The 27,474-nt window shown below is 40.5% G+C and overlaps 1 protein-coding gene across 7 annotated transcripts in view; it reads right to left on the reverse strand.

Annotated features, from left to right (window-relative positions):
* Nucleotides 1-27,474, reverse strand: part of HECW2 (HECT, C2 and WW domain containing E3 ubiquitin protein ligase 2) — a 416,399-nt gene that overhangs the window by 151,559 nt on the left and 237,366 nt on the right. For 5 of the 7 annotated variants that reach the window (XM_079924631.1, XM_079924629.1, XM_079924628.1 and 2 more), the window contains exons 3-4: nucleotides 18,651-18,758; nucleotides 2,655-2,749 (exon numbers count right to left, since the gene is read on the reverse strand). In XM_079924631.1, coding sequence (XP_079780757.1) covers nucleotides 2,655-2,749; nucleotides 18,651-18,758 — 203 coding nt within the window. Of the gene's footprint in view, nucleotides 1-2,654; nucleotides 2,750-9,559; nucleotides 9,639-18,650; nucleotides 18,759-27,474 lie in introns of those variants that run through there. The other 2 variants (XM_079924632.1, XM_079924633.1) reach the window with 2 other exon arrangements.

The raw sequence follows: 27,474 nt of genomic DNA on the forward strand, positions 1-27,474 counted from the left end.
GAGGGCATTTTCTTTAGTTTCTATAATTTCTTACAACATTTTAAGTAGGCTTTGAATGATGACAGACTATGAATCTTTGCAAAGTCTCCCTGTTCTCACTTGGCATGAAGAGACATCATGTTTTCGGAAGGGGCACATCTCCCTGGGCAGTGTGGTCCATTTGAGGGGAGGCCACGGTTTGTGAGATGCCTGGCACAGGAAGGGCAGCTGTCGCTGAGTGTCTGTCCCAGATGCAGTCTGTACTGCCTCTCTATTGGCCACTTTATAGTCCAGGGGTGTGTGTGTATGGTGAAAGCAGGATGAGGCAGACACAGCGATGCTATCTGGCCAGTTGGGTGCTGTCTCTGCTCTATTTAACCTAGGGATGATGAGTCAGAGGGGTACAGCACAATATAATAAACCATATGTACTTGGTGAGAGCCAACCAATCCAGTGTCATCAAGCATTAAAATGTGGTTGCTACTGCCCAACTATTCTTTGCATCATGGAATGATCCTACTAAATGAGCTTCGTGAATATCGATGTTGTCAGTCAGTACAATATCTACACACAGGTCATATTCCTAGGTGAACATCATGCTGTCATAGAAACACAGTGCTCAGCCCACAGTGAAATGCCCATTGGCACAGCCTCTCAATAGCAGATATAGACCCAACTGTCTCAAGCTTGGTCAGAAACCTATTGACCGCCAATTCCATTAGTCAGCCTTTGAACCAAAATATTCTATTATGATTGCCAGTGCTGTATCTATGAAGCTTTTAAGGTGCTCTAAAACCTGTCTGAAGAAAATTAATTATCTACAACTATCCACAGGTTTGACAGAATAATCTCAATGCAAAATCAATGGAAAAAGATCAATGCTCACCAGGCTGTAAGCTCCCGGCCATCAGTGATATCTGATCATGGAAACTGCTCAAATCCAAGAAAATCTGACTCCAGAAAGTCATGTTTGGAAGCTATTATCTAATTTCACACATAGTTAATTTTCAAACGTTTTATTATCAACAGCCCCACTTTTCTAGTTTTATAATTTTCCTTTTTAGAATATTAATTAGTGTGTTCTAGGGCTTACTGTGACATGGCAGACTTTGTAATCAACAACTGTTATTCTCCTTGTGAACCTTCAAAGTCTTATATAGTAAATGTGGGTTTTTAAAAAATATTCTATACTTTGTTCACTATAATAGGAACTCAAATATAATTCAAATGTGAACAGAGTACTTATTGAAAATTTTGCACATACTGTTCCCTTTACCTAAAATGCTCTTCCCTCCCCCTCTTCACCTAAGTAACTTCTACTCATCCTTCAGATTGTCCCGAGAACATGCCTTCTTCAGGGAAGCTTTCCAAGACCTTCCTGATCAGGATGAATCCTGCTAGTATATGCTCTCATAGCCCCATTTCACTGCCCCTCACAGTAATTATCACTCAAATAAATACAATTCAGTTTAATTGATGTCTCTCTCCCCCACCAGACCAGTGAGAGCAAGGGCTGTGTTTTTGCTTATCATTTCATTCCTAGTGGTGGGTATAATGTCTGGCACTTACTAGGCACCCAATGAATATTTGTTTGAATGAATAAATGAAAGGAAAAGACTGCTTGATATCGTATTGGTGGGCCAGACAATTTCAAAATGCCATCTGCAGAGATTACATTCTGAATTTCAGGGAGTCAACCTGTTCACTTGCTTACTTCCAAAAATGCATGCATCTATAAATGTGTACACACACACAATATTAGGAAGATTCTATTTTACGAGAGTCAGTAATTTTCTTCTATACTTTCATGGCCTGATTGTTATAAATGACTTATAAACACTGCAATGATTTATATATCTTGGACTCCATGAATCATCTGAGTTCAACCACCCATGTACAATGGAGTGCATCCTGTGAAGCTGTTAGATTCTAAAGTTAGTTGGTGAAGTGAAAAATCATGAAATTGTGAAAAGTAATTCTTAAGAAAGTACCATGTTGGAAATGGACATACGTTCCTTCAAAAGTCCAGCACAATCAGTTTCCTCCGAAGCTAAGTTAGATATCTCTTTCTTTAGTTGAGGACCTGGTGAAAAGGTTGGCTTCTGTTGAGTGGCCACGTGATACCAAACGTATGTGTGGTACCTTTAAGCACTACAGTTCAATTCAGCATCAGGAGGGATCCCACACTCTCTCCTGCAGGAACGGCGCATTCGTAATCCCCATCTCACACTCTCTTTGGGGTAAAAGTCTGTTAAACTGACTGGTAGGGAGAATCACCCACTACTTAAATTTTTTTTTTCTCTCTGAGTTCATGTAAATTAAATTCACAGAAGATGCAAAACGCCACCATTTCCTACCAACTGGCCACCCTGACAAAGTTTAAAAAAAAACCTTCCATGATGGACGGGCACTCACCCATTTCCTTCAGGAACAGGTTCCCCGGAGAGTTGACTATATACAGAATTATTATAAATCAAGCCATATTTTCCCACTGGTTTACATTATGGATTTAGTGAAGCCATCCTGTAAGTTATTTCCTTTCCCAAAACGGCGCCCACACTGCTATGTGTTTCCTTTGCATTGTTTCCCATAACCCTGCCAGAGCTGCACAGGCAAAAATAGAAACCAAGGCCTCTGGGACTGAGGCTCAAGGAAGCAGCCTGAGGGGCACTCACCATCACAGCGGGGTTCTTCACCGTGATGCAGGGGGTCGTGGCTCGCAGGGCTCCACTAATGCCGTGGTAGTATTTGAAACAGATTTTTATCTCCGCTGTGAATTGATTGGAGAAAAACCGTCATTTAAACACTGAAACAAATCCCTTAGGCATCACCTGAGGAAATCCACCTCTCCCCCTCTCCGAAAATCCCACTCAGGACTCTTTGAGCGATCCCTCCTTTCCAGTCAGAGGCAACAGATTATACCAACTCCTGCTTGATTTTAGAGGCTTCTCTGAAAATGTCTAAGAACACCCCAAATATATTAGAAAAACAGTGCACAAAAACAACACGCCAAAATATTAGTGTAGAGATAAGAATAAGACTAGCTACCATTCAGTGAGGAGCTGCTGATGGACCACAGGGCTGCGTCTCTGCCCCCATTGTTACTGACCCCTCATATTTAACTCGGGAGGCAGAAATTCTTGTCCCCATAGAACAGCTGAAGCATTGAGGTTTGCCGAAGGTCAAACAAGTAAGAAACGACAGAGTCAGGACTCAAACCCCATCCAATGGGGCTTTGCCCCATTCCAAAGCCTTCACTCCTATCCTCTACAATATAGACAGAATGCAGCTGTCAATGGAAATAAAAAAAGAGCAGACAGAGTATAAAAGATTGCTGTAGGAGACTCTGTGGTGAGAGGGTCTGGGGACCTGACTTAAATGTAGCCACTGTAGGGATCATATTCTGGAACCACCAGTAAATACATATCTACATCTCCACAGGTGTGGACGGGTGTATTTATATATATTGGATATAACTATAGGTGCGTGTGTATGTATATATATTTATATACTATATAATTTGAACTTGATAAAAAGCAATATAAATGTCAATTACTGTTTTTGGAAAGTAACTACAATTACCATGAAGCCAACAAGTGTCAAAGATAAACCCCAGAGTCACTGAAATTTCTCTGTATACAGAGCATCTGAGTCACTGAAGTTTCCCTGTGAGATGTCTTTTTCCCAAGGTGTCATTTAATATAGGCAATGACACTGATGGGCAGGCTGCAGAGGAAGAGTCCTAGCCTATAGGAGTGGAGTTACCCTCTCAACTGAGTCACCTGGATTATTAAAGTGGGACCACTCGATGTGATTCCCCAAGGAAATTAATCTTGCACTGACTTTCCTGACAGCACCAAGTGGTCTCCTACAGAGTATTTGGTTTGCTTATTTTAAGAAAAAGATACAATGATTAAAGAAAAATCCTACTTTAGGAATTTATATAGGAATATTTAGGAATATTACATATAAAAATATAATATTTCCCATCAATGAAAAAATACTAAATCTCATAAAGAAAAGGTCTATCATGGGTAAAATATCGAGTCTTTCCATTACGTATGTTAATCACGAAGCAGTGATTCACAACGAAGGTGGTATCATGAAGTGAAAGATTTTTACCATGCCCAGCACTATGCTAGACAGTGCAAGGGAATCAGAGAGAGGTTTCTGGTCTAGCAGGTGTTAAGATGACAAAATCCAGAAGAGAAGCACTGAAGAGGCAGAGTGCCAGGTGGAAATGTGGAGATCGTGGAAAATATTCCACGTGAGGGCACAGTGGAGTCAGAAAGGTCTCATGGAACAAACAGAACTCAGACCTTCAGCTGAGAAAAATGGGGTTGGAGAGAGTTAGGAGTGAGTGGTGGCAAAAACAGGGAAGCAGGAATGAGCATGCTGGCTTGAGGACCAGCAGGACGACCTTGGCAGCAATGCTAGCTTTACTATGAATTCCCTGGAACCCTACATAAGTGAGTGGAGTGAGCACGAACACAGGTTTTTGGTGATTATGGAAATGTAATAACTATAGATTTGAGTAAACCACTGTCCCATCTGCTTTCCTTCAAGACCAATAGCATGTATTCTGCAAGAACGAAGCTAAGTAACACATACAAGGCCTGTCAAAGCAGAACAAGCTCGGTGACAGGCGGGAGGACTGAATTCTGCAGGCATGAGCTCATTAGTATCACGTTCTACATGCCGGGAACCAGCAGTGTGTGAATCTGCCTGCAGCAGTGCCTCACAGACCCAGCCAATGGTCAGTCAGTGAGCAGCTTATTTTTCAATAAAGAGAAGTGCATTTTTACAAGACATCTTCCCTCTCGTTAGGATGCCACCTCCTCTTTTCTAATGTTTTAACAGTCAGCGAGGTAAAAGACTAGGAAACAAACAGACCCCAATAAGCATCTGCTTATTTTTATCTGTAGATGTTGCTAGCCAGACCAGCGTTGCTAGCTGACCGTTCTGACTGTTACTTTACTTCTTGCTAAAACAAAAATCTCCAACCCCCGTGATAAATGAGAATCCCTGAAACTATAAGATAAACTCATTCTCATTGTGCACAGCAGATTTTGTGGACATGATCACCAAAAACCGCAGACCTGACAGCTTCACAATGCTTTAAGATTCAGTGTAAAGCCAAGGGGACTTACACAGATCACCAGTTACAAAACCAAATGCATAGGCAGGTCCTGGTCGCCAGAGAGAAAACCCCAGTACCAGACACAACTAGTTGCTTGCACCTCGACTGTTCAGGAGGACACCAGTGGAGACTTCTGCCCCTAAAATAGAGGAATGTTTCATGCTGAGTGGGAGGTTTCATCTTCACATATCATTTAGTGTTTTATAAGGTCACTCAAGATTTTAAAAAATGGTGTAACTAAGCAACATCCCCTCTGAGGAAGAGAGAGAAGATAGAGCAGAATTTTGATTAATGTCCCTGAACATTTTAGTTATGAGAAGAGGTAACTGGGAAGATTACTCAAAAGGGTGGAAAAGAGAAGTTGGTATTCATGCTTCTATTTTAGCTACAATTTTAAACTCTAACTGTAAGAGGAGACCAGAAAGCTATTGCTGAGAAACAGATACAAGAACAGGTAAAAGCAAACGTGGGCGTGATGATGGAGCATCAGATAAGGGAGGGGCCACTGGCCACAGGGCCAGCCCTGCTCACAGGCAGGAAAGATGAAGGATATGGACTAAGGAGCATTCTACCTGACAACTGTTTCTCCACAGCCTGATGTGGCAGCTAATCAGGCCTCAAATTATGGAGGAGGAATACATATAACTATTCCTCTGGATTATAAAAAAAGAAGAGTATTTTCTCCAAAGCAACTGCTTATAAAAACATGTTGCCTTACTGGGAATATACCCAGACAAAACTATAATTCAAAAAGATACATGCACCCCTATGTTCATAGCAGCACTGTTCACCAATAGCCAAAACATGGAAACAACCTAAATGTCCATCGACAGGTGAATGGATAAAGAAGATGTGGTACATATATACAATGGAATACTACTCAGCCATAAAAAAGAACAAAATAATGCCATTTGCAGCAACATGGATGCAACTAGAGCTTATCATACTAAGTGAAGTCAGAAAGAGAAAGACAAATACCATATGATCTCACTTATATGTGGAATCTAAAATATGGCGCAAATGAACCTATCTACAAAACAGAAACAGACTCATAGAGAACAGACTTGTGGTTGCCAAGAGGGAGGGGGGAAGGGAGAGGGATGGACTGGGAGTTTGGGGTTGGTAGATGCAAACTATTACATTTAGAATGGAAAAACAACAAGGTCCTACTGTATAGCACAGCGAACTCTATTCAATATCCTGGGATAAACCATAATGGAAAAGAATATTAAAAAAGAATGTCTATATGTGTATAACTGAGTCACTTTGCTGTAGAGCTGAGATGGTGACAACATTGTAAATCAATTATACTTCAATAAAACAAATGTTGCCTTAGAGGCAGTGAACCAGAAGAAGGGTGAGGCCTCCCACATTAACCTTGAAGGACCTACAGTCTGGGCCAGCTCCTGGAAGGAAGAAAGCATTGCCGAGTGGCATCTTCTCTCTCTCAGGTCCCTTCTGAATAGCTGAAGTCAGTCATGAATCACAGAAATATATTTTGGCCCCTTTCAATAATCTTCTGGACACTTTCGTTTATAGAGTTACTAGAAGATTTAGCTGCCTCTATTTAAATGCTGGTAAGACACAGAAACGCTTTTATTTTTAAAATTTTAACTCACCAGCTTCCATTAAATACAAATGAAGAGGTCGCCCAGAGCAAGAGCTTGCCAGCTCCACGTCTACCACAGATGGGAGGGTGATGGCTGTCCAAAGACGGCACTTTGTACTTGTTGGGGGTGACTGGGAAGGTAGGAAGAACTTAAACCTGTTCCCAAGCAAACGGGTTTCTGTAATTGTGTCACTCTGACATTGCATTTTAAAGCAATCATTCTACTATCTGCCTAAAGGAAGATAGTACATGTTTGTACTATCTTAGTACTGTTTGTACATGAATAAAATACTTCTAGAACGATCACATGAAACTGGTAAAACTGATTGCCTTCAGGGAGGGGAAACCGGTGACTGGGGCATGAAGTTGGGGAGATAATTTACTTTCATTTTTGTGTCTTTTTAACATTATACTCTTTTCGTCTATTATCTGTTCAAAATTTATTTTTAAAAAGCAATCTCAACTCAGCTACATTAACTCTAGGCAATGGTATAAGATTCCAAGCCTTCTCGGAAAAAGGTTCTACAGGCCACTCCCTGCAAGAAATGGTTTTGTTTCAAAGACTGGGATCTTTGAAACACCATCCATCACTTTAAATAGCTACAAGATTCACTTAGGTAGTAGTTAATAGCTTGCTCCCATTTAGAAAATCTGGATTTTCCTCAAGTTTTAGAAGTTGACTATTTTGAACCATAAAGATGGATGGAATGGAAATGTCCTTCTTCCTTTAATCATTTCTGTTTCATTAAAATAATCTAAAAAAAAATCAAGCTAATAGGAATTTATTCAAAAACATGATTTTAACCACTGCCTTTGTGCTTTCATTATATTCTTAATATTATGATTCCTATTGATAAGCTCTTTTATTCAGAGGCCACAAGTTGGGAAAGAGTAAACACATTCTAATTCTCATGCTTTTGAGGAAATTTACCCACATTTCCAGGGACGTGCTCACCTGTTTATACGGTACCGCAGGTTGTCTTCTCTTTAACAAGGGCCAATGCAACCTGAAAGGGCCAGGCCCTCCCCTGCTAAAGCTCAGAAAAACAATCTTGAAAATCAAAGACAGACAATATCAGTATAATGTGGAAGAACCTAATAGGGTTAGAGAAGTAATTGGACCTTGTTTTTCTCATTACTTAGTAATGGCAGCTGGACCAATGTTGGAAAGTAAAGAGAAGTAGAAATAGGCAATAAAACGTAAAGTATGCTGGCAGAGAATGAAAAGCACCAAACCTCCATCTAAGGGGCAAAAAGGCCCTTCTGATGTTGGTGGGAAGGGCCTTATGAATGGAGGTTAGAGCAGGGGCTCTGACAGTACAAATAAGAGGCTGAGGCCACCCCTTTCCCCCCACCCAATAAAAAGTCACCCACAAAGGTTCTGTCTGGGCAAGGCACCGCATCTTAGAAAGCACGCTAACCTGAGTGCCAGTCAGAGATGAGGCTCTCAGTTACACAAGCCACATGCACCTCTGCTATGCAGTTTCCTAATCCTGCCCACTTCCTAGGGCTGAGACAGGTAAGATATGTGAAAGCACTATATAATTCATACAAATGGCAATGTCCTGTTATTACCATTAATGATCACAAAGCAGTTCAGTAAACAGCAATGTAGCTCTTTCTAAGCTTCTTCACTGATCCAGGAATCAGTGAGTTCTCGAATATTGCCTGGCACAAAGCTGATACTTAACTAAATACTTCACGATGGCTGGGGACACAGATGGACAGATGAGTAGAAGAAATGAAGGAAGGACAAAAAGCAGCTCTGAATGAATGAATGACCATAGTCTGTGAAAGACTATGAAGAATAAAATAGATATCCTAGCATGCCAAGACAATTCCTGAAACCTCTTACATTTCAAAACTCAAGAATACACATTGCTCAGGGGACCCATTCATTTTCTGCAAGCATAAGCTCATTTGAGGAACTGTGACAGTCCTATGACAAGTAAGTGCAGATGAAGCTGATCCTCCTCTCCAATGTCTAGGAAGGTCACTTACTCAGAAATAAACCTGTCTTTGTCCTTCAAATTCATTCCAGTAGGTCCCGTAATAATATAAGTGTGGGCCTCCTGCCTCCTCTGGAGTTTATTCAGATAAACCAAAGCCATTTTACTTTCAGAAACAGGTTAAATAGTGCTCAAATCCAGGTTTGCCCATGAACTCAGATTAATTTTCTGAGAATTTACTTTACTTGGACTTCTGATTAGCTAAAGATAAATTTTCTCTCTCAAGATGAAAGCAAAAATTTTAAAATGTCATAAGCTTTCAAGATCAGAGGCTGAAAACAGAAGTTTTTAACCCATACCCCCAATCCCGATTTTTTTGTTTCACACCATCATCTCCAGAGATTCAAGCAAAACTTCATTATGCTGGGAAGTCCCCTTAGTTCTGCTCTTGCCAGACATAGGGTAAAAAGAAATTGACGTCGAGTAGTGAGGAAGATGGCGGAAGAGTAAGACGCGGAGATCACGTTCCTCCCCACAGATACACCAAAATACATCTACACGTGGAACAACTCCTACAGAACACCTACTGAACGCTGGCAGAAGACCTCAGACCTCCCAAAAGGCATGAAACTCCCCACGTACCTGGGTAGGGCAAAAGAAAAAAGAAAAAACAGAGACAAAATAGGGACGGGACCTGCACCAGTGGGAGGGAGCTGTGAAGGGGGAAAGCTTTCCACACACTAGGAAGCCCCTTCGAGGGCGGAGACTGCAGGCGGCGGAGGGGGAAAGCTTCGTAGTCGCGAAGGAGAGCGCAGCAACAGGGGTGCGGAGGGCAAAGCGGACAGATTACCGCACAGAGGATCGGTGCCGACCGGAACTCACCAGCCTGAGAGGCTTGTCTGCTCACCCGCCGGCGCGGGCGGGGCTGGGAGCTGAGGCTCGGGCTTCGGAGCGCAGTGAGAGGACTGGGGCTTCGGAGCGCCGCCGGGAGAGGACTGGGGCTGGCGGCGTGAACACACCCTGAAGGGGGCTAGTGCACCACGGCTAGCCGGGAGGGAGTCCAGAGAAAAGTCTGGAGCTGCCGAAGAGGCAGGAGACTTTTTCTTCCCTCTTTGTTTCCTGGTGCGCGAGGAGAGGGGATTCAGAGCTCTGCTTAAAGGAGCTCCAGAGACGGGCGCGAGCCGCGGCTATCAGCGCGGACCCCAGAGACGGGCATAAGACGCTAAGGCGGTTGCTGCCACCACCATGAAGCCTATATGCGAGCACAGGTCACTATAAACACGCCCCTTCCGGGGAGCCTGTGCAGCCCGCCACTGCCAGGGGCCCGGGATCCACGGACAACTCACCCGGGAGAACGCATAGCGCACCTCAGGCTGGTGCAACGACACGCCGGCCTCTGCCGCCGCAGGCTCGCCCCGCCCTCCGTGCTCCTCCCTCCACCCGGCCTGAGTGAGCCAGAGCCCCCAAATCAGTGGCTCCTTTAACCCCGTCCTGTCTTGAGCGAAGAACAGACGCCCTCCGGTGACCTACACGCAGAGGCGGGGGGACAAATCCAAAGCTAGGCCCCGGGAGCTGTGAGAACAAAAAAGAGAAAGGGAAATCTCTCCCAGCAGCCTCATGAGCAGCGTTGTTTAAATCTCCACAATCAACTTGATGTACCTGCATCTGTGGAATACATGATAGACAACCAATCATCCCAAATTGAGGAGGTGGACTTTGAGAGCAAGATTTATGATTTTTTCCCCTTTTCCTCTTTTTGTGAGTGTGTATGTGCATGCTTCTGGGTGAGATTTTGTCTGTACAGCTTTGCTTCCAGAATTTGTCCTAGGGTTCTATCCATCCATTTTTCTTTTGTTTTTTTGCTTTTGTTTTTCTTTCTAAAAAAATTTTTTTCTTAATAATTATTTCAATAACTTAATTTTATTTTATCTTTATTTTATTTTATTTTATTTATTTATTTCCTTCCTTCCTTCCTCCCTTCCTTTCTTTCTTTCTTTCTACTTTTTCTTGCTTTTATTCTGAGCTGTGTGGATGAAAGGCTCTTGGTGCTGCAGCCAGGAGTCAGTGCTGTGCCTCTGAGGTGGGAGAGCCAACTTCAGGACACTGGTCCACAAGAGACCTCCCAGCTCCACATAATATCAAACAGCAAAATTCTCCCAGAGATCTCCATCTCAACACCAGTACCCAGCTTCACTCAACGACCAGAAAGCTACAGAGCTGGACACCCTGGGCCAAAGAACTAGCAAGACAGGAACACAACCCCACGCATTAGCAGAGAGGCTGCCTAAAATCATAATAAGGCCACACACACCCCAAAACACACCACCAGACGTGGACCTGCCCACCAGACAGACAAGATCCAGCCTCATCCACCGGAACACAGGCACTAGTCACCTCCACCAGGAAGCCTACACAACCCACTGAACCAACTTTAGCCACTGGGGACAGACACCAAAAACAACGGGAACTACGAACCTGCAGCCTGCAAAAAGGAGACCCCAAACAGAGTAAGTTAAGCAAAATAAGAAGACAGAAAAACACACAGCAGATGAAGGAGCAAGATAAAAACCCACCAGACCTAACAAATGAAGAGGAAATAGGCAGTCTACCTGAAAAAGAATTCAGAATAATGATAGTAAAGATGATCCAAAATCTTGGAAACAGAATAGACAAAATGCAAGAAACATTTAACAAGGACCTAGAAGAACTAAAGATGAAACAAGCAACGATGAATAACACAATAAATGAAATTAAAAATACTCTAGATGGGATCAATAGCAGAATAACTGAGGCAGAAGAACGGATAAGTGACCTGGAAGATAAAATAGTGGAAATAACTACTGCAGAGCAGAATAAAGAAAAAAGAATGAAAACTGAAGACAGTCTCAGAGACCTCTGGGACAACATTAAACGCACAAACATTCGAATTATAGGGGTTCCAGAAGAAGAAGAGAAAAAGAAAGGGACTGAGAAAATATTTGAAGAGATTATAGTTGAAAACTTCCCTAATATGGGAAAGGAAATAGTTAATCAAGTCCAGGAAGCACAGAGAGTCCCATACGGATAAATCCAAGGAGAAATACGCCAAGACATATATTAATCAAACTGTCAAAAATTAAATACAAAGAAAACATATTAAAAGCAGGAAGGGAAAAACAACAAATAACACACAAGGGAATGCCCATAAGGTTAACAGCTGATCTTTCAGCAGAAACTCTGCAAAACAGAAGGGACTGACAGGACATATTTAAAGTGATGAAGGAGAAAAACCTACAATCAAGATTACTCTACCCAGCAAGGATCTCATTCAGATTTGATGGAGAAGTTAAAACCTTTACAGACAAGCAAAAGCTGAGAGAGTTCAGCACTACCAAACCAGCTTTACAACAACTGCTAAAGGAACTTCTCTAGGTAAGAAACACAAGAGAAGGAAAAGACCTACAAAAACGAACCCAAAACAATTAAGAAAATGGGAATAGGAACATACATATTGATAATTACCTTAACTGTAAATGGACTAAATGCTCCCACCAAAAGACACAGATTGGCTGAATGGATACAAAAACAAGACCCATCTATATGCTGTCTACAAGAGACCCACTTCAGACCTAGAGACACATACAGACTGAAAGTAAGGGGATGGAAAAAGATATTCCATGCAAATGGAAAACAAAAGAAAGCTGGAGTAGCAATTCTCATATCAGACAAAATACACTTTAAAATAAAGACTATTAGAAGAGACAAAGAAGGACACTACATAATGATCAAGGGATCAATCCAAGAAGATATAACAATTGTAAATATTTATGCAACCAACATAGGAGTACCTCAATACATAAGGCTAATACTAACAGCCATAAAAGGGGAAATCAACAGTAACACATTCTTAATAGGCAACTTTAACACCCCACTATCACCAATGGACAGATCATCCAAAATGAAAATAAATAAGGAAACACAAGCTTTAATGATACAGTAAACAAGATGGACTTAATTGATATTTATAGGACATTCCATCCAAAAAAACCAGAATACACATTTTTCTCAAGTGCTCATGGAACATTCTCCAGGATAGATCATATCTTGGGTCACAATTCAAGCCTTGGTAAATTTAAGAAAATTGAAATTGGATCAAGTATCTTTTCCGACCACAACACTATGAGACTAAATTTCAATTACAGGAAAAGATCTGTAGAAAATACAAACACATGGAGGCTAAACAATACACTACTTAATAATGAAGTGATCACTGAAGAAATCAAAGAGGAAATAAAAAATACCTAGAAACAAATGACAATGGAGACACGACGACCCAAAACCTATGGGATGCAGCAAAAGCAGTTCTAAGAGGGAATTTTATGGCAATACAATCCTACCTTAAGAAACAGGATGCATCTCGAATAAACAACCTAACCTTGCACCTAAAGCAATTAGAGAAAGAAGAACAAAAAACCCCCAAAGTTAGCGGAAGGAAAGAAATCATAAAAATCAGATCAGAAATAAATGAAAAAGAAATGACAGAAACAATAGCAAAGATCAATAAAACTAAAAGCTGGTTCTTTGAGAAGATAAACAAAATTGATAAACCATTAGCCAGACTTACCAAGAAAAAAGGGAGAAGTTTCAAATCAATAGAATTAGAAATGAAAAAGGAGAAGTAACAACTGACACTGCAGAAATACAAAAGATCATGAGGGATTACTACAAGCAACTCTATGCCAATAAAATGGACAACCTGGAAGAAATGGACAAAATCTTAGAAATGCATAACCTGCCAAGACTGAACCAGGAAGAAATAGAAAATATGAACAGACCAATCACAAGCACTGAAATTGAAACTGTGATTAAAAATCTTCCAACAAACAAAAGCCCAGGACCAGATGGCTTCACAGGCGAATTCTATCAAACTTTTAGAGAAGAGCTAACACCTATCCTTCTCAAACACTTCCAAAATATAGCAGAGGAAGGAACACTCCCAAACTCATTCTACGAGGCCACCATCACCCTGATACCAAAACCAGACAAGGATGTCACAAAGAAAGAAAACTACAGGCCAATATCACTGATGAACATAGATGCAAAAATCCTCAACAAAATACTAGCAAACAGAATCCAACAGCACATTAAAAGAATCATACACCATGATCAAATGGGGTTTATTCCAGGTATGCAAGGATTCTTCAGTATATGCAAATCAATCAACGTGATACACCATATTAACAAATTGAAGGAGAAAAACCATATGATCATCTCAATAGACGCAAAGAAAGCTTTCGACAAAATTCAACACCCATTTATGATAAAAACTCTGCAGGTAGTAGGCATAGAGGAAATTTCCTGAACATAATAAAGGCCATATATGACAAGCCCACAGCCAACATCGTCCTCAATAGTGAAAAACTGAAAGCACTTCCACTAAGATCAGGAACAAGGCAAGGTTGCCCACTCTCACCACTCTTAGTCAACATAGTTTTGGAAGTTTTAGCCACAGCAATCAGAGAAGAAAAGGAAATAAAAGGAATCCAAATTGGAAAAGAAGAAGTAAAGCTGTCACTGTTTGCAGATGACATGATACTATACATAGAGAATCCTAAAGATGCTACCAGAAAACTACTAGAGCTAATCAATGAATTTGGTAAAGTAGCAGGATACAAAATTAATGCACAGAAATCTCTTACATTCCTATACATTAATGATGAAAAATCTGAAAGTGAAATCAAGAAAACACTCCCATTTACCACTGCAACAAAAAGAATAAAATATCTAGGAATAAACCTACCTAAGGAGACAAAAGACCTGTATGCAGAAAATTATAAGACACTGATGAAAGAAATTAAAGATGATACAAATAGATGGAGAGATATACCATGTTCTTGGATTGGAAGAATCAACATTGTGAAAATGACTCTACTACCCAAAGTGATCTACAGATTCAATGCAATCCCTATCAAACTACCACTGGCATTTTTCACAGAACTACAACAAAAATTTTCACAATTTGTATGGAAACACAAAAGACCCCAAATAGCCAAAGCAGTCTTGAGAACGAAAAATGGAGCTGGAGGAATCAGGCTCCCTGACTTCAAACTATACTACAAAGCTACAGTAATCAAGAGAGTATAGAACTGGCACAAAAACAGAAAGATAGATCAATGGAACAGGATAGAAAGCCCAGAGATAAACCCACACACATACGGTCACCTTATCTTTGATAAAGGAGGCAGGAATGTACAGTGGAGAAAGGACAGCCTCTTCAATAAGTGGTGCTGGGAAAACTGGACAGGTACATGTAAAAGTATGAGATTAGATCACTCCCTAACGCCATACAGAAAAATAAGCTCAAAGTGGATTAAAGACCTAAGGCCAGAAACTATCAAACTCTTAGAGGAAAACATAGGCAGAACACTCTATGACATAAATCACAGCAGGATTCTTTTTGATCCTCCTCCTAGAGAAATGGACATAAAAACAAAAATAAACAAATGGGACCTAATGAAACTTCAAAGCTTTTGCACAACAAAGGAAACCATAAACAAGACGCGAAAACCCTCAGAATGGGAGAAAATATTTGCAAATGAAGCAACTGATAAAGGATTAATCTCCAAAATTTATAAGCAGCTCATGCAGCTCAATAACAAAGAAACAAACAACCCAATCCAAAAATGGGCAGAAGGCCTAAATAGACATTTCTCCAAAGAAGATATACAGATTGCCAACAAACACATGAAAGAATGCTCAACATCATTAATCATTAGAGAAATGCAAATCAAAACTACAATGAGATATCATCTCACACCAGTCAGAATGGCCATCATCAAAAAATCTAGAAAGAATAAATGCTGGGGAGGGTGTGGAGAAAAGGAAACACTCTTGCACTGCTGGTGGGAATGTAAAATGGTACAGCCACTATGGAGAACAGTATGGAGGTTCCTTAAAAAACTACAAATAGAACTACCATATGACCCAGCAATCCCACTACTGGGCATATACCCTGAGAAAACCATAATTCAAAAAGAGTCATGTACCAAAATGTTCATTGCAGCTCTATTTACAATAGCCAGGTCATGGAAGCAACCTAAGTGTCTATCATCTGATTAATGGTTAAAGAAGATGTGGCACATATATACAATGGAATATTACTCAGCCATAAAAAGAAACGGAACTGAGCTATTTCTAATGAGGTGGATGGACCTAGAGTCTGTCATACAGAGTGAAGTAAGTCAGAAAGAGAAAGACAAATACCGGATGGTAACACATATATATGGAATTTAAGAAAAAAAAAGTGTCATGAAGAACCTTGGGGTAAGACAGGAATAAAGACACAGACCTACTAGAGAATGGACTTGAGGATATGGGGAGGTGGAAGGGTAAGCTGTACAAAGCGAGAGAGAGGCATGGATATATATACACTACCAAACGTAAAACAGATAGCTAGTGGGAAGCAGCGGCATAGCACAGGGAGATCAGATCCGTGCTTTGTGACCGCCTGGAGGGGTGGGATAGGGAGGGTGGGAGGGAGGGAGACGCAAGAGGGAAGAGATATGGGAACATATGTATATTTATAACTGATTCACTTTGTTATAAAGCAGAAACCAACACACCATTGTAAAGCAATTATACTCCAATAAAGATGTAAAAAAAAAATGTTGTCTATGAGATCTAAGAGACACAGACTACACTTCTAAGCACTGATATAAACACCACCTCAGGTTTTTACACTGAATGGATTTTGAAAAGATAGGGATGTGTGTTGGGGGAGATCCCATTCTGATGAATGAAGATAAACTTATTCTAAAGCCAAATCTTTCTGTAATTCCTATTCACTGTCTTGCACTTAAACTTATACAACCTTTCTCAGTCCTTAAAAATGCATTACTTGGGCTTCCCTGGTGGCGCAGTGGTTGAGAGTCCTCCTGCTGAATCAGGGGACACGGGTTTGTGCCCCGGTCTGGGAGGATCCCACATGCCGCGGGGCGGCTGAGCCCGTGGGCCATGGCCGCTGAGCCTGCGCGTCCGGAGCCTGTGCTCCGCAACGGGAGAGGCCACAGCAGTGAGAGGCCCGCGTACCACAAAAAAATTAAAAATGCATTACTAAATATTTCCAGTTTTACAACTATGCTACACAATACCCCCAATTTTGTGTGTGAAGAATTAAGGTGGAAATGCTAAATTAGAGGAGAAAAGCAAAAGCATTCCCAATTCCTAGCTTCAATATCAAGCCCATTTCTGTTAAATACTAAGACTGAGATGTGAAGAAAAAATTTTGTCATGCCAGAGATGTTTACTATACCCTAATCAGCCAGGACATTATGAATCTCTAATTCATACTTCATGGAGAAAGAAAATCAATCATGTCAAGTGGGATACTCTGTAAATGGGTCTCTTATACATGTTACAAATTATAGCAGTGTGTGGTACTGACTTCTTCCCAGGTGTTCACATGAGCCTCATCATGTGAATCTGCACACTCCATCAACAGGCAACCGTTCCTAGCCGTCTCCAGCATTTTAAAGCAAACAGGAAGGTTGTTTTGCCTTTTTCCCTGAAGTTCAGTTGGCAATACTTCTCAGCTAGACCATCCTCTTAAGCCCTGGGATCTTTTCAAAGGAGGAATTACACTGAAAGTAAACCCAGCTACTTCCCATTCCATTTTCACCAGATTCTTTTACCACTTATTTTTCTCATTACTTAGTAATGGCAGCTGGACCAATGTTGGAAAGTAAAGAGAAGTAGAAATAGGCAATAAAAACAAATCACTCATAATCTCACCTCCCAGATACATCCCTTGTTCACATTTTGGCAAATCTCCTTCCAGACTTTTTCCTACATGCTGTATTAGCTGGGATTATGCTGTATGTATCTGCTTCCCGCTTATTGTTATATCATGAGCATTTTCCCTTAAAAACTACATTCCATGTAAGGAGAAAATCTAGCCAGAAATTGAACTATGAAAAAAAAGACAGTTCTTAGAGGACAGAAGTGGGATTTGAGAAAACTATGAAATGCTGACCTACCAGTAAGGATGGTCAAAGAAATTATCTGGTGTCTTTAATGGCAATTCAAAATAATAGATGTTAACCTTTTAAAATGACTTTTTATATTACAGAAGTTTTACATGCTTCAAGAAAGACATGCTTACATCAGATTTCCATTTAATCAAACTTACTTTATAATTTATGGTTTAATAACTACCATTCTTAAGTACCAGTATCCATACACTCTCTCTCTTTCTTATATTAAATCCCTTGCATATAGAAAATTTAATTCTTACACAGAGCTAAACAGCTCAGAAAAATTTTAAAGAGCTCATTTTTTTCTACATTAAAGAAAAATAAATTCTGTAAATGTAGAAGTTAACCTGGACCAACTATTAAATCATTTACATATATAATACTATATATAAGTACTATATATAAGCATTTGTATTTATAAGTAAGTATCAATATAAATCAGATCAACTGGAAAATTGTTATTTGTAGTCAATTTCTGATTCCTAATAAATGACCTCTATGGCAGTGTGCCCCACACTATCTCATCTACACTTGGAAAGACCAAGACCCAAACGCAAAACTTATTCTGCTGCTGGGGAAAATAACAGTCAAGTATTCTACGGGCAAATAAAACTCTTAGATTAACTGAAATCTTGAATTATTCTTTCTGCTCCTTGTAATTAATATACTATTAATTATAAATGAGATATAAGGGTATATAAATATGTGTAAAGTATTAAAATAACCATACATAATTTATATACCATACATTCATCAGGTACATTTTACACACACAAGTTTTTCAAATTATATGAACATTGTCTAATGAGTATTTTCCAAAACAATATACTTTCCAGTTTGGTGCAACACGGCATACATGTATAAATCAGAGCCCAAAACTTTTACAATAAAATTCAGGAAAGACTCTATAGATTTCTGCATATTTCTGCAATGTTCAATCACAAACACACTTAGTTACTTACGCTCCATGAAATAAGGCCCAGGCTCAATTCTCCATACAATTTGTCCTTTTTGTGTTCCGGTTACACCCCTGTTTTTAGAATCCCAGAAGTTGGCTGGAGAATTCTCATCTGAAAAAAAACAAAGAAACACTTTTTAATCTTAATTATAACCTCTTTGTCTTTCCTTAGCTGAAAGACTAATACAAGTTCTAAAATAAATGGAAAAAAAATAAAGGGGAAATATTAATGAACACTATTGTTAATGACTTACCTCCTCCCAGCAGATTACCCTGAATTTCTACATTTGCATTTATACAGGAGAATTGGGGAGGAGGATGGGAAGGTGGAAAGGAGATGGCACGTTCAGGCTTGGCCAGGTTGTTCACTGTTGCCAAAAGACAAAACCACAAAGAACAAAGGGTACGATTGTTCGTCAACCAGCAATGAGATGATATATAAGAAAAGGGTTGGGTGAGCTCCCATCTATAAAATCCTTTATCAAAAGAAAAGGAAGAGTAAGGCCAGACACTATAAAACTCTTAGAGGAAAACATAGGCAGAACACTCTATGACATAAATCACAGCAACATCCTTTTTGACCCACCTCCTAGAGAAATGGAAATAAAAACAAAAATAAACAAATGGGACCTAATGACACTTCAAAGCTTTTGCACAGCAAAGGAAACCATAAACAAGATGAAAAGACAACCCTCAGAATGGGAGAAAATATTTGCAAATGAAGCAACTGACAAAGGATTAATCTCCAAAATTTACAAGCAGCTCACGCGGCTCAACATCAAAAAAACAAACAACCCAATCCAAAAATGGGCAGAAGACCTAAACAGACATTTCTCCAAAGAAGATATACAGATCACCAACAAACACATGAAAGGATGCTCAATGTCACTAATCATTAGAGAAATGCAAATCAAAACTACAATGAGGTATCACCTCACACCAGTCAGAATGGCCATCATCAAAAAATCTACAAACAATAAATGCTGGAGAGGGTGTGGAGAAAAGGGAACCCTCTTGCACTGTTGGTGGAATGTAAATTGATACAGCCACTATGGAGAAGAGTATGGAGGTTCCTTAAAAATCTAAAAATAGAATTACCATATGACCCTGCAATCCCACTACTGGGCATATACCCTAAGAAAACCATAATTCAAAAAGAGTCATGTACCACAATGTTCATTGCAGCTCTATTTACAATAGCCAGGTCATGGAAGCAACCTAAGTGTCCATCAACAGATGAGTGGATAAAGAAGATGTGGCACATATATACAATGGAATATTACTCAGCCATAAAAAGAAATGAAATTGAGTTATTTGTAATGAGCTAGATGGACCTAGAGTCTGTCATACAGAGTGAAGTAAGTCAGAAAGAGAAAAACAAATACCATATGCTAACACATATATATGGAATCTGAAAAAAAAAAAAGGTTCTGAAGAACCTAGGGGCAGGACAGAAATAAAGATGCAGACGTAGAGAATGGACTTGACACAGGGAGGGGGAAGGGTAAGCTGGGACAAAGTGAGAGAGTGGTATGGACATATACACACTACCAAATGTAAGATCGATAGCTAGTGGGAAGCAGCCACATAGCACAGGGAGATCAGCTCGGTGCTTTGTGACCACCTAGCGGGGATGGATAGGGAGGGTGGGAGGGAGACGCAAGAGGGAGGAGATACGGGGATATATGTATATGTATGGCTGATTCACTTTGTTATAAAGCAGAAACTAACACACCATTGTAGAACAGTTATACTCCAATAAAGATGTTAACTTAAAAAAAAAGAAAGAAAAGGAAGAGCAAAGCTGGTAGAATATAACAGAATCAAGATGGGATGAAACAAACAGACATTGAGCTATGAAACTGAGTCAAGACACAGCACAGGTTGGCCATGGACAGTGCTCAGCAGACACCAACTAAGTTATCAGGTTGGCTAGGACAATCGTTTACAAAAGGTCGGTAGCAGTAGACCTTGAGTCAATACAAGAAAAGGAAAGAGGAAGAAGGATAGAAAGAACAGATCCAAAGAGCAGCCTGAAAGTAGCATTCTCCAAGCTCTCTGACCTCATGGCACTAAGAAAATGGTAATATTTGTAGGACACACTGGAGTACATGAAAGAGACACTTACAACTTAAGATTATAGTAGGGGTGCTCTGGCTGCCCCAGGTTCTGCCCCACCCTGAAGGTGGAAGGGATTCATATTCTTTTTTTTTTTTTTTTTTTTTGCGGTACGCGGGCCTCTCACTGTTGTGGCCTCTCCCGTTGCAGAGCACAGGCTCCGGACGCGCAGGCTCAGTGGCCATGGCTCACGGGCCCAGCCGCTCCGCGGCATGTGGGATCTTCCCGGACCGGGGCATGAACCCGTGTCCCCTGCATCGGCAGGCGGACTCTCAACCACTGCGCCACCAGGGAAGCCCAAGGGATTCATATTCTTTAACTTGCTTACATCACACTAGTTTGAAGTTCTGTCCTAGGGCCCTGGAATAGGAAATGAAACTAAAAACAGGAAAAAAGAGACCATTCAGAGTTCTATAGGTACACAAAAATGTGTGCAGAGATACTGGCTCTTAAAATCAGATGTACCTCATTTGCTTCCCCAAATCCCTTTCCCAGGAGGGAAGATTAGGGATACACTTTAACTGAGAGCTGGAATTAAGCTGAGAGGGTGAAGTAAGAGATCCACTAAAATAAGAGAGGAGAGAAAAGGTCCCAAGCCCAAGGGAAGAGTCCTAAGAAAAACCTCACTTCTTATGAGCATAAAAGGAACAGAAAGTGGGCCAGGTGAGGGGTTGGATAATCCAGCTCCACTGGATTTCAATCCAGTGGTTGTCCTTGGGGCCCACTGGTTTCATCACATTGAGAAGTCAAAGAAGTTTGGGAGGAAGGGTCCTTTCCTGCTACCTGTAATCAGCACAGTGTAAGTCAAAGATTCTTTATCGTGAAAAGGCCAAGCAGCAGCCACTGTTCTTGTAAGAATGGAAAGGCATAACTGACTCAGGGCATCACCTCCCCTCATAGATAAACAATGCAAGGCGATCCACTCCATTCCATCACAAAAATAGAATCACAACACTGACATTTAGAAGGCACTCAGACAATCACCTAAAACTGGATTTGAAAGATGTCATGTGGCTCCTCAGGGCAGACCCTGCTCACTGCCTATCCCTTGAGCCTCTTCCTTGTCAACTGAACCCCAATTCTGTCCGAGGGAACAACGTGCCCAGTTAAAAATAGTTGCCTCTCCAGAATCCCTTGCAGCCAAGGGTGGCATGTGGCCAGTGAGACGTAGGTAGAATTCTACTGGGTGGGACTTCTGGGAAAGCTGTTATTTTCCTGATTGATAAAAGGACAGACTCAATAATCTTTTTGTTCTCCCCCCTCCCCTCTCCTTAGATGAGAGCCACATACTAAGAATGGCAGAGAAAGAAGCTGGAAGCATCCATGATGACCCTTTGAGCCCTGAATGGCCTTCAGGCTTTTTGCTACCGAGGCAAAAATAAATTCCTATTTACTTAAGCTCCTGTGGTTGGGTTTCTGTTACTTGCAGCTGAACACAATTCCTAATAGACACAACTACCTTCCTAAAAATCACTCAGTGATTTAGGTGCATCACGCCTGACTTGACCCAGAATCGCTGAGATTGCATCACTTCTCCAGGTTAGACAACAAAGGTAGTTTCTTCCTTTCTAAAACATATTGGGCAGAGCTGCTGGCATAGGGACAGGGACCCTCATGTTTTCACAAACAAATGTATTGTATTAGCTGTTGGTCACATGCAAGGCACTGGACCCTGAAGGGAACAGAACACAGGTATAGGGAGTAGAAGGTGTCCAGTTGTTCAAAATGCTTTTTTTAAAAAACACGGCTATGCACATGGGAAATTTTCTGAAAATACTGTTGTGTCAGTTTCCTCTTGAGGCCTCAGGAAAGATGAGGCAACATCAAATCTCATTTTAAGGAGCATGCATTAGGATCACAATGATAAAAAGCAACATTAATAAATTTGTACTTGGTAAAGTGTGACCTCTCTGTTAGAGGGTTCGCACTTCTGCTGTTACTAAACTTTTTCTCCCCAAGCCATCAGTTAAGTCAAACCAAGTACACACTTCTGACGTAATGACCCTGGGAAGATGGGGCCCTAAGGAGCAGAAATAGGAGCGGGTGGGGGTAATGGGATGAGGAGATAGCGTGAGAGGACTGAGCTCCACGCAGAAGTGATGCCTGAGGGTTGACACAACCCCTTACATGTTCCCTGGAGGAGAATTTTGACAGAGAACCAGTGCCAGCATCTCCTGTTCCAAGAAGGGCCACTAATAACTTTTTCTTTGCCGGTTATATTCACTTCAAGGTAGAAATACTGCATTGCACGAATATCCATCCTTGGTCTCAGAAGTTGGAAATAAGGGAGGATGAGTTACGGGTGCTTCCTCCCCAGACTCCTCACCAAGAAAGAGACCTAGAGTTAGGGGTTCGGTTCACCCACCAGCTTGTGTGGGTTGGGATAAAACATGTATCTCTGACTTTTACTCCTATCTGTGGTTCATAGGCTATGTGGACAACTCCATTTGGTTAAGTATATGATATTTAAAGAAATAAAGGCTAGCCCCTTGAAGCAAAATGTCAAAAATGTACCATGAGTATTCAGGCCCATAGGGAACTCAAATGTCCCATATATGTTGAGAAATGGGTCAGAATTAGGATGAACAGGCCCAGAGCAGAAGCTTGATGGGTATGTTCTGATTTTTTTTTTTTAAGTCCAAATGCCATAGCAAGAAACAAATCTGTAAACCTTCATAGGGAAGCTCTTATTCCCCACCAAGCACAGTGTCTGTCATTTAGAAGTTACCCAAGTTGCTTAATATTCTGGTTATTCTAGATGGAAATCTTTCTCCAGTGAGATTACGTTTCTGAAAATTCATCATCCCTGACAGATACTAGCTCTCCTGCTACCGACTGGCAGCTACTCTTAACTGAAAATGTAAAATCCCTAGAAATAAACCAGTGTGGTGGCACAGAGTTCAAATTATTTTGTGCCGGCTCTCACAGTCTCCACCACAGCTCCAGCTCCTACTGACATGGGCCAGCAGAGCTCTGACCAGCCTTGGTGGCAGGATTCTAAAACATACCTAGAATGACTCATCCCTTGTCTTTGTTTCAAGGAGACCAATTTTAACTTGTCCTTCAGACTAAACCTTTTTTTCCTTAAGTAGGTTAACACTTTCATTTAGGTTGCACTCCGTTCTAGGCTAGCCTAAGAACATCTTTTCAGTGACAGCATTTTTCTGCTCAGGTCTATTTTTTTATGGATGTTTGAGGACAGAATATTTTTTCCCAGATTGTGTAAGTTGGTTTTCTTCACCCTCATTTAACATCTGTATTAGATGACTCAATCTTTTTAAAATGCCCCCAACTCCAAATAAGAAAAATAACTGAGTATAAAAATAGTACACCAAAGAAAGCCTTCTAAATTCCCTACATGTATCGTATAGACATAATTATACATCTATTTCTTCCTTTAATTGAATAAAGATTCGGATAGATCAAAGAAATGTCATTGGTCTTTAAAGCCAATTATCAATTTTTCCATTTATACTTGGCCACTTCCCTTCCCCATTTCTCTTAAGAGCTATTCAAATCTGTCTCACTGTCCTCACATCCTCTAATTTCCACCCTCTGACTTACAGCAGGGTACCATGCACCCTATGGCATCTAGAACACGGAGGACATCAAGCCCCATTTCCCTGGTTTCTGCCTCGCCCTACCGCCATCTTTTCTGAACCCACATGTATTTCTCGCTTTCTTGCCCAGGGTTTTACCCCCCATTATGGTGGTGCCCTTGACTCAAACCCTTCCATCAGTCACCTTCTCTCACCTTGACCTTTAGCTTCTTCCTCTCAACCGAGAAACACGTCAGCCTCCATGAGACATATCTGTCTGCTTTTGCTCTTGGACCGTTGCCTTCCTTGCCCCCTTTCCCATCCATATTTTTATTTCCCTTCTTACTAACATTAAAATATCTGTTATAGTTACAATGGAGTCTGTATTCTAGAAGTGTATGTTCTAGATACCTAGGTAACTTTCTAGCTGGAATATAATTACAAAAAGAAACATTGGAGATATTTAATTCATGTACCTAAATATCTTTTCTAAATCTAATTTTGTTTGGCAGGGTTTATATGAAGCTTGTCCACTCATGTCTCTTACATATTCTTAGTTCTCTTATAAATCTAGTTGGCAGTACATGTTCTGTAAATAAAAAGGCAAAGCACACACCCAAAAAGCCCTAAAATCCTTCTAATGTAATTTTCATTCCTGTTTGTGAATATTGTGGGAACATGATCAAGAAACCTTTTGAAAATCTTTACTCTTGCCTTATTTTAGCAATCCATGATACTTTCCGAAAATGATTTCATATAGTGTTTTTTAAAATTACAGTTGACCCCTGAACAAAGGCAGGGGTTAGGCACACCGCCCCTCTCTGAAGTCAAAAATCGACATACAACTTAGAGTCGGCCCTCTGCATACGGATGGGGTTCCTCCTTACCCGCAGGCAGTTTCCATATCTGCAATTCAACCAACCGTGGATCACATAGCACCGCAGTATTTACTATTGAAAAAAATCCCTGCATAAGTGGACCTGAGCAGTTCAAACCCATGTTCTTCAAGCATCAACTGTACTCTTCTAGGGCTTTTCCAATTAATTTTTTTTTAATACTGGAATTACTTCTGTTAAGTCTGCTTCTCCAAGGGAGAAACGAAGTGTTTGGACCCAGAAGTAAAGGAGTAGGGATATAAGATTACACTACACAGAACTAACTCTCTTCTATTAACTGCAGAGTATAGTAGCTCAGAGAATTTTCTCAGAAATTTGGTTAATTAGGTGAGAAATAGTCCCCTTCCCTTAATGAGAACCACATAATTTTACCTTGGGGTCTTAAACAAAATCTCTATATAAGCAGATTTGCCAACATCTCCTGCACATTCAGTAGGTCACAAATCATCATTGGCTACCTTCCCCTTTAGCTAACTGATCCTCTGGGGCAATGATTGCCCAACTCCATTGCTCACAATGAATATCCTGGGGGCTCCTTCAACAATGCTGACTTTGATTCAGTAGGTTTGAGTCGGGATGCAGGAATTTGAATTTTAGGAAGCACCCCAACCAGGTGATTCTGCTACAGGTACTACAAACACCTCACATGGAAAAAAAATCTGTTCCATGGTAATTTCCAGAGAAACTGAGCAATCATAGCAATGCTGTGGACCATGCACATCTCATTGACCACTGTCCCTCTCATTTGCTAGCTTGTTCCTTTCCTTCCTTCCTCCCTCCTTCCCTCCCTTCCTTCTTTCATCTGAATGGAATTTACTGACTGTCTTATGAAGGTCAGGAACATCCATTTCCTGCCATAAGGAGTTTGCAGTACAGTAGGAGAAGACTGGCATATAAGGTACAATGCGATGTTAAAAGTGCTATGATAGAGGTGTGCATACTTTATAAAGTGTTAGAGAACCGAGGGGGAATGATCAGCATTCTCCGTGACCGTGTATAATGACTATGGCTCTGGATCTATCAAGTTTGAAGTGTCTTTGGGAGATGCATATGGAGATATCCTTTCAGAGGTTTACACATTTGAGCCAGTCATTAAGGTATCCCATCCATTCCTTTGCTTCGCTGTTCTCTAGACATATTGTTTTGTCTCCCAAGGTTCATTTTTTGGTTCCATAAATGGTCATCAGAAGCAACAAACAAGTGGCATATTAAGAGCTGAATTCAGTGGTAAAAGTTACTGTTTGTTGTTCCCTAGGTCCCATGACATTATCATTTTCTTACTTGGAAAAGTAGGATTAATTATATTAACTTACAATATGATTGTAAAGAGTAATTTTAAAAAATAAATGAATTCTTTTTAAAATGCCACAAAAACCTAAAATGACGTAAGCATAAAGTCTTTCATGCTTCAAACTCTTCCTTCCCCGTAATATTTCACACACAGAGGTCAGTGTGAAAATAATCTTTTAAAGATAAATTTTTTTTTCTGTACATGACTTTTGGATTGCAGAAATGTCCTGTGAATAGGCATATACAGGAGACATGGCCAGACATATTAAACATATCCAAAATAATTTGGAAATGTTTCTATGTCTATATTAATATTTCCAAAACCTCCATACAATACTGGAGATAAAACAGAAACAAAAAAAGTATTCAAAGTCCTCACTATTCTATCAGTCAACCTAGGGGACTTGAAAAAAGATAAGAAATTTTGTAAGAAAGATGCCATGTGACAGACTGTGACAGATGAAAAATGATGTTTGCAAATGTTCTTTTGCTTTGAAGTAATTCCTCCCTACATTTTCTTGAAAAATGGCATAAACATCTAACTTGATTTTAAATTACTTTTCGGATAAAAATTGAATATACCTATGTCCTGAGATTGGATCATAAAGAGGCCTGGCTTTCTTCCAGCTACACTCAGAAATTAGATGCCTTGTCTAGGATTTGGGATTTAGAGCAATCCTAAGCTACAATTTGAATCAAAATGATCATTCTAGACCTGGCCAAAAACACATCTTCACAGGGGCTGCCTGACTGTTAAAACTTTGCAAATTTACCTGCATGTGCTAGGCAAGTTATGGAATCCCACTAGGCAAGTTATGCGAGAGCAAAACTCTGACAGTGGCTGAGATCTGAACTACATTGCAGGCGGGTGAGGGGGTGACCCTTTACCACTGATTGTACCAAACAGAGCACCAGTCTTATTAAGTGCTATGAGAATTCACTCACAAACTTCATGAATCGGCACACTCGGCATTTGTTTTTAACC

The sequence above is a fragment of the Stenella coeruleoalba genome (assembly GCF_951394435.1).
Source record: "Stenella coeruleoalba genome assembly, chromosome: 6".
Lineage (NCBI taxonomy): Eukaryota > Metazoa > Chordata > Mammalia > Artiodactyla > Delphinidae > Stenella > Stenella coeruleoalba.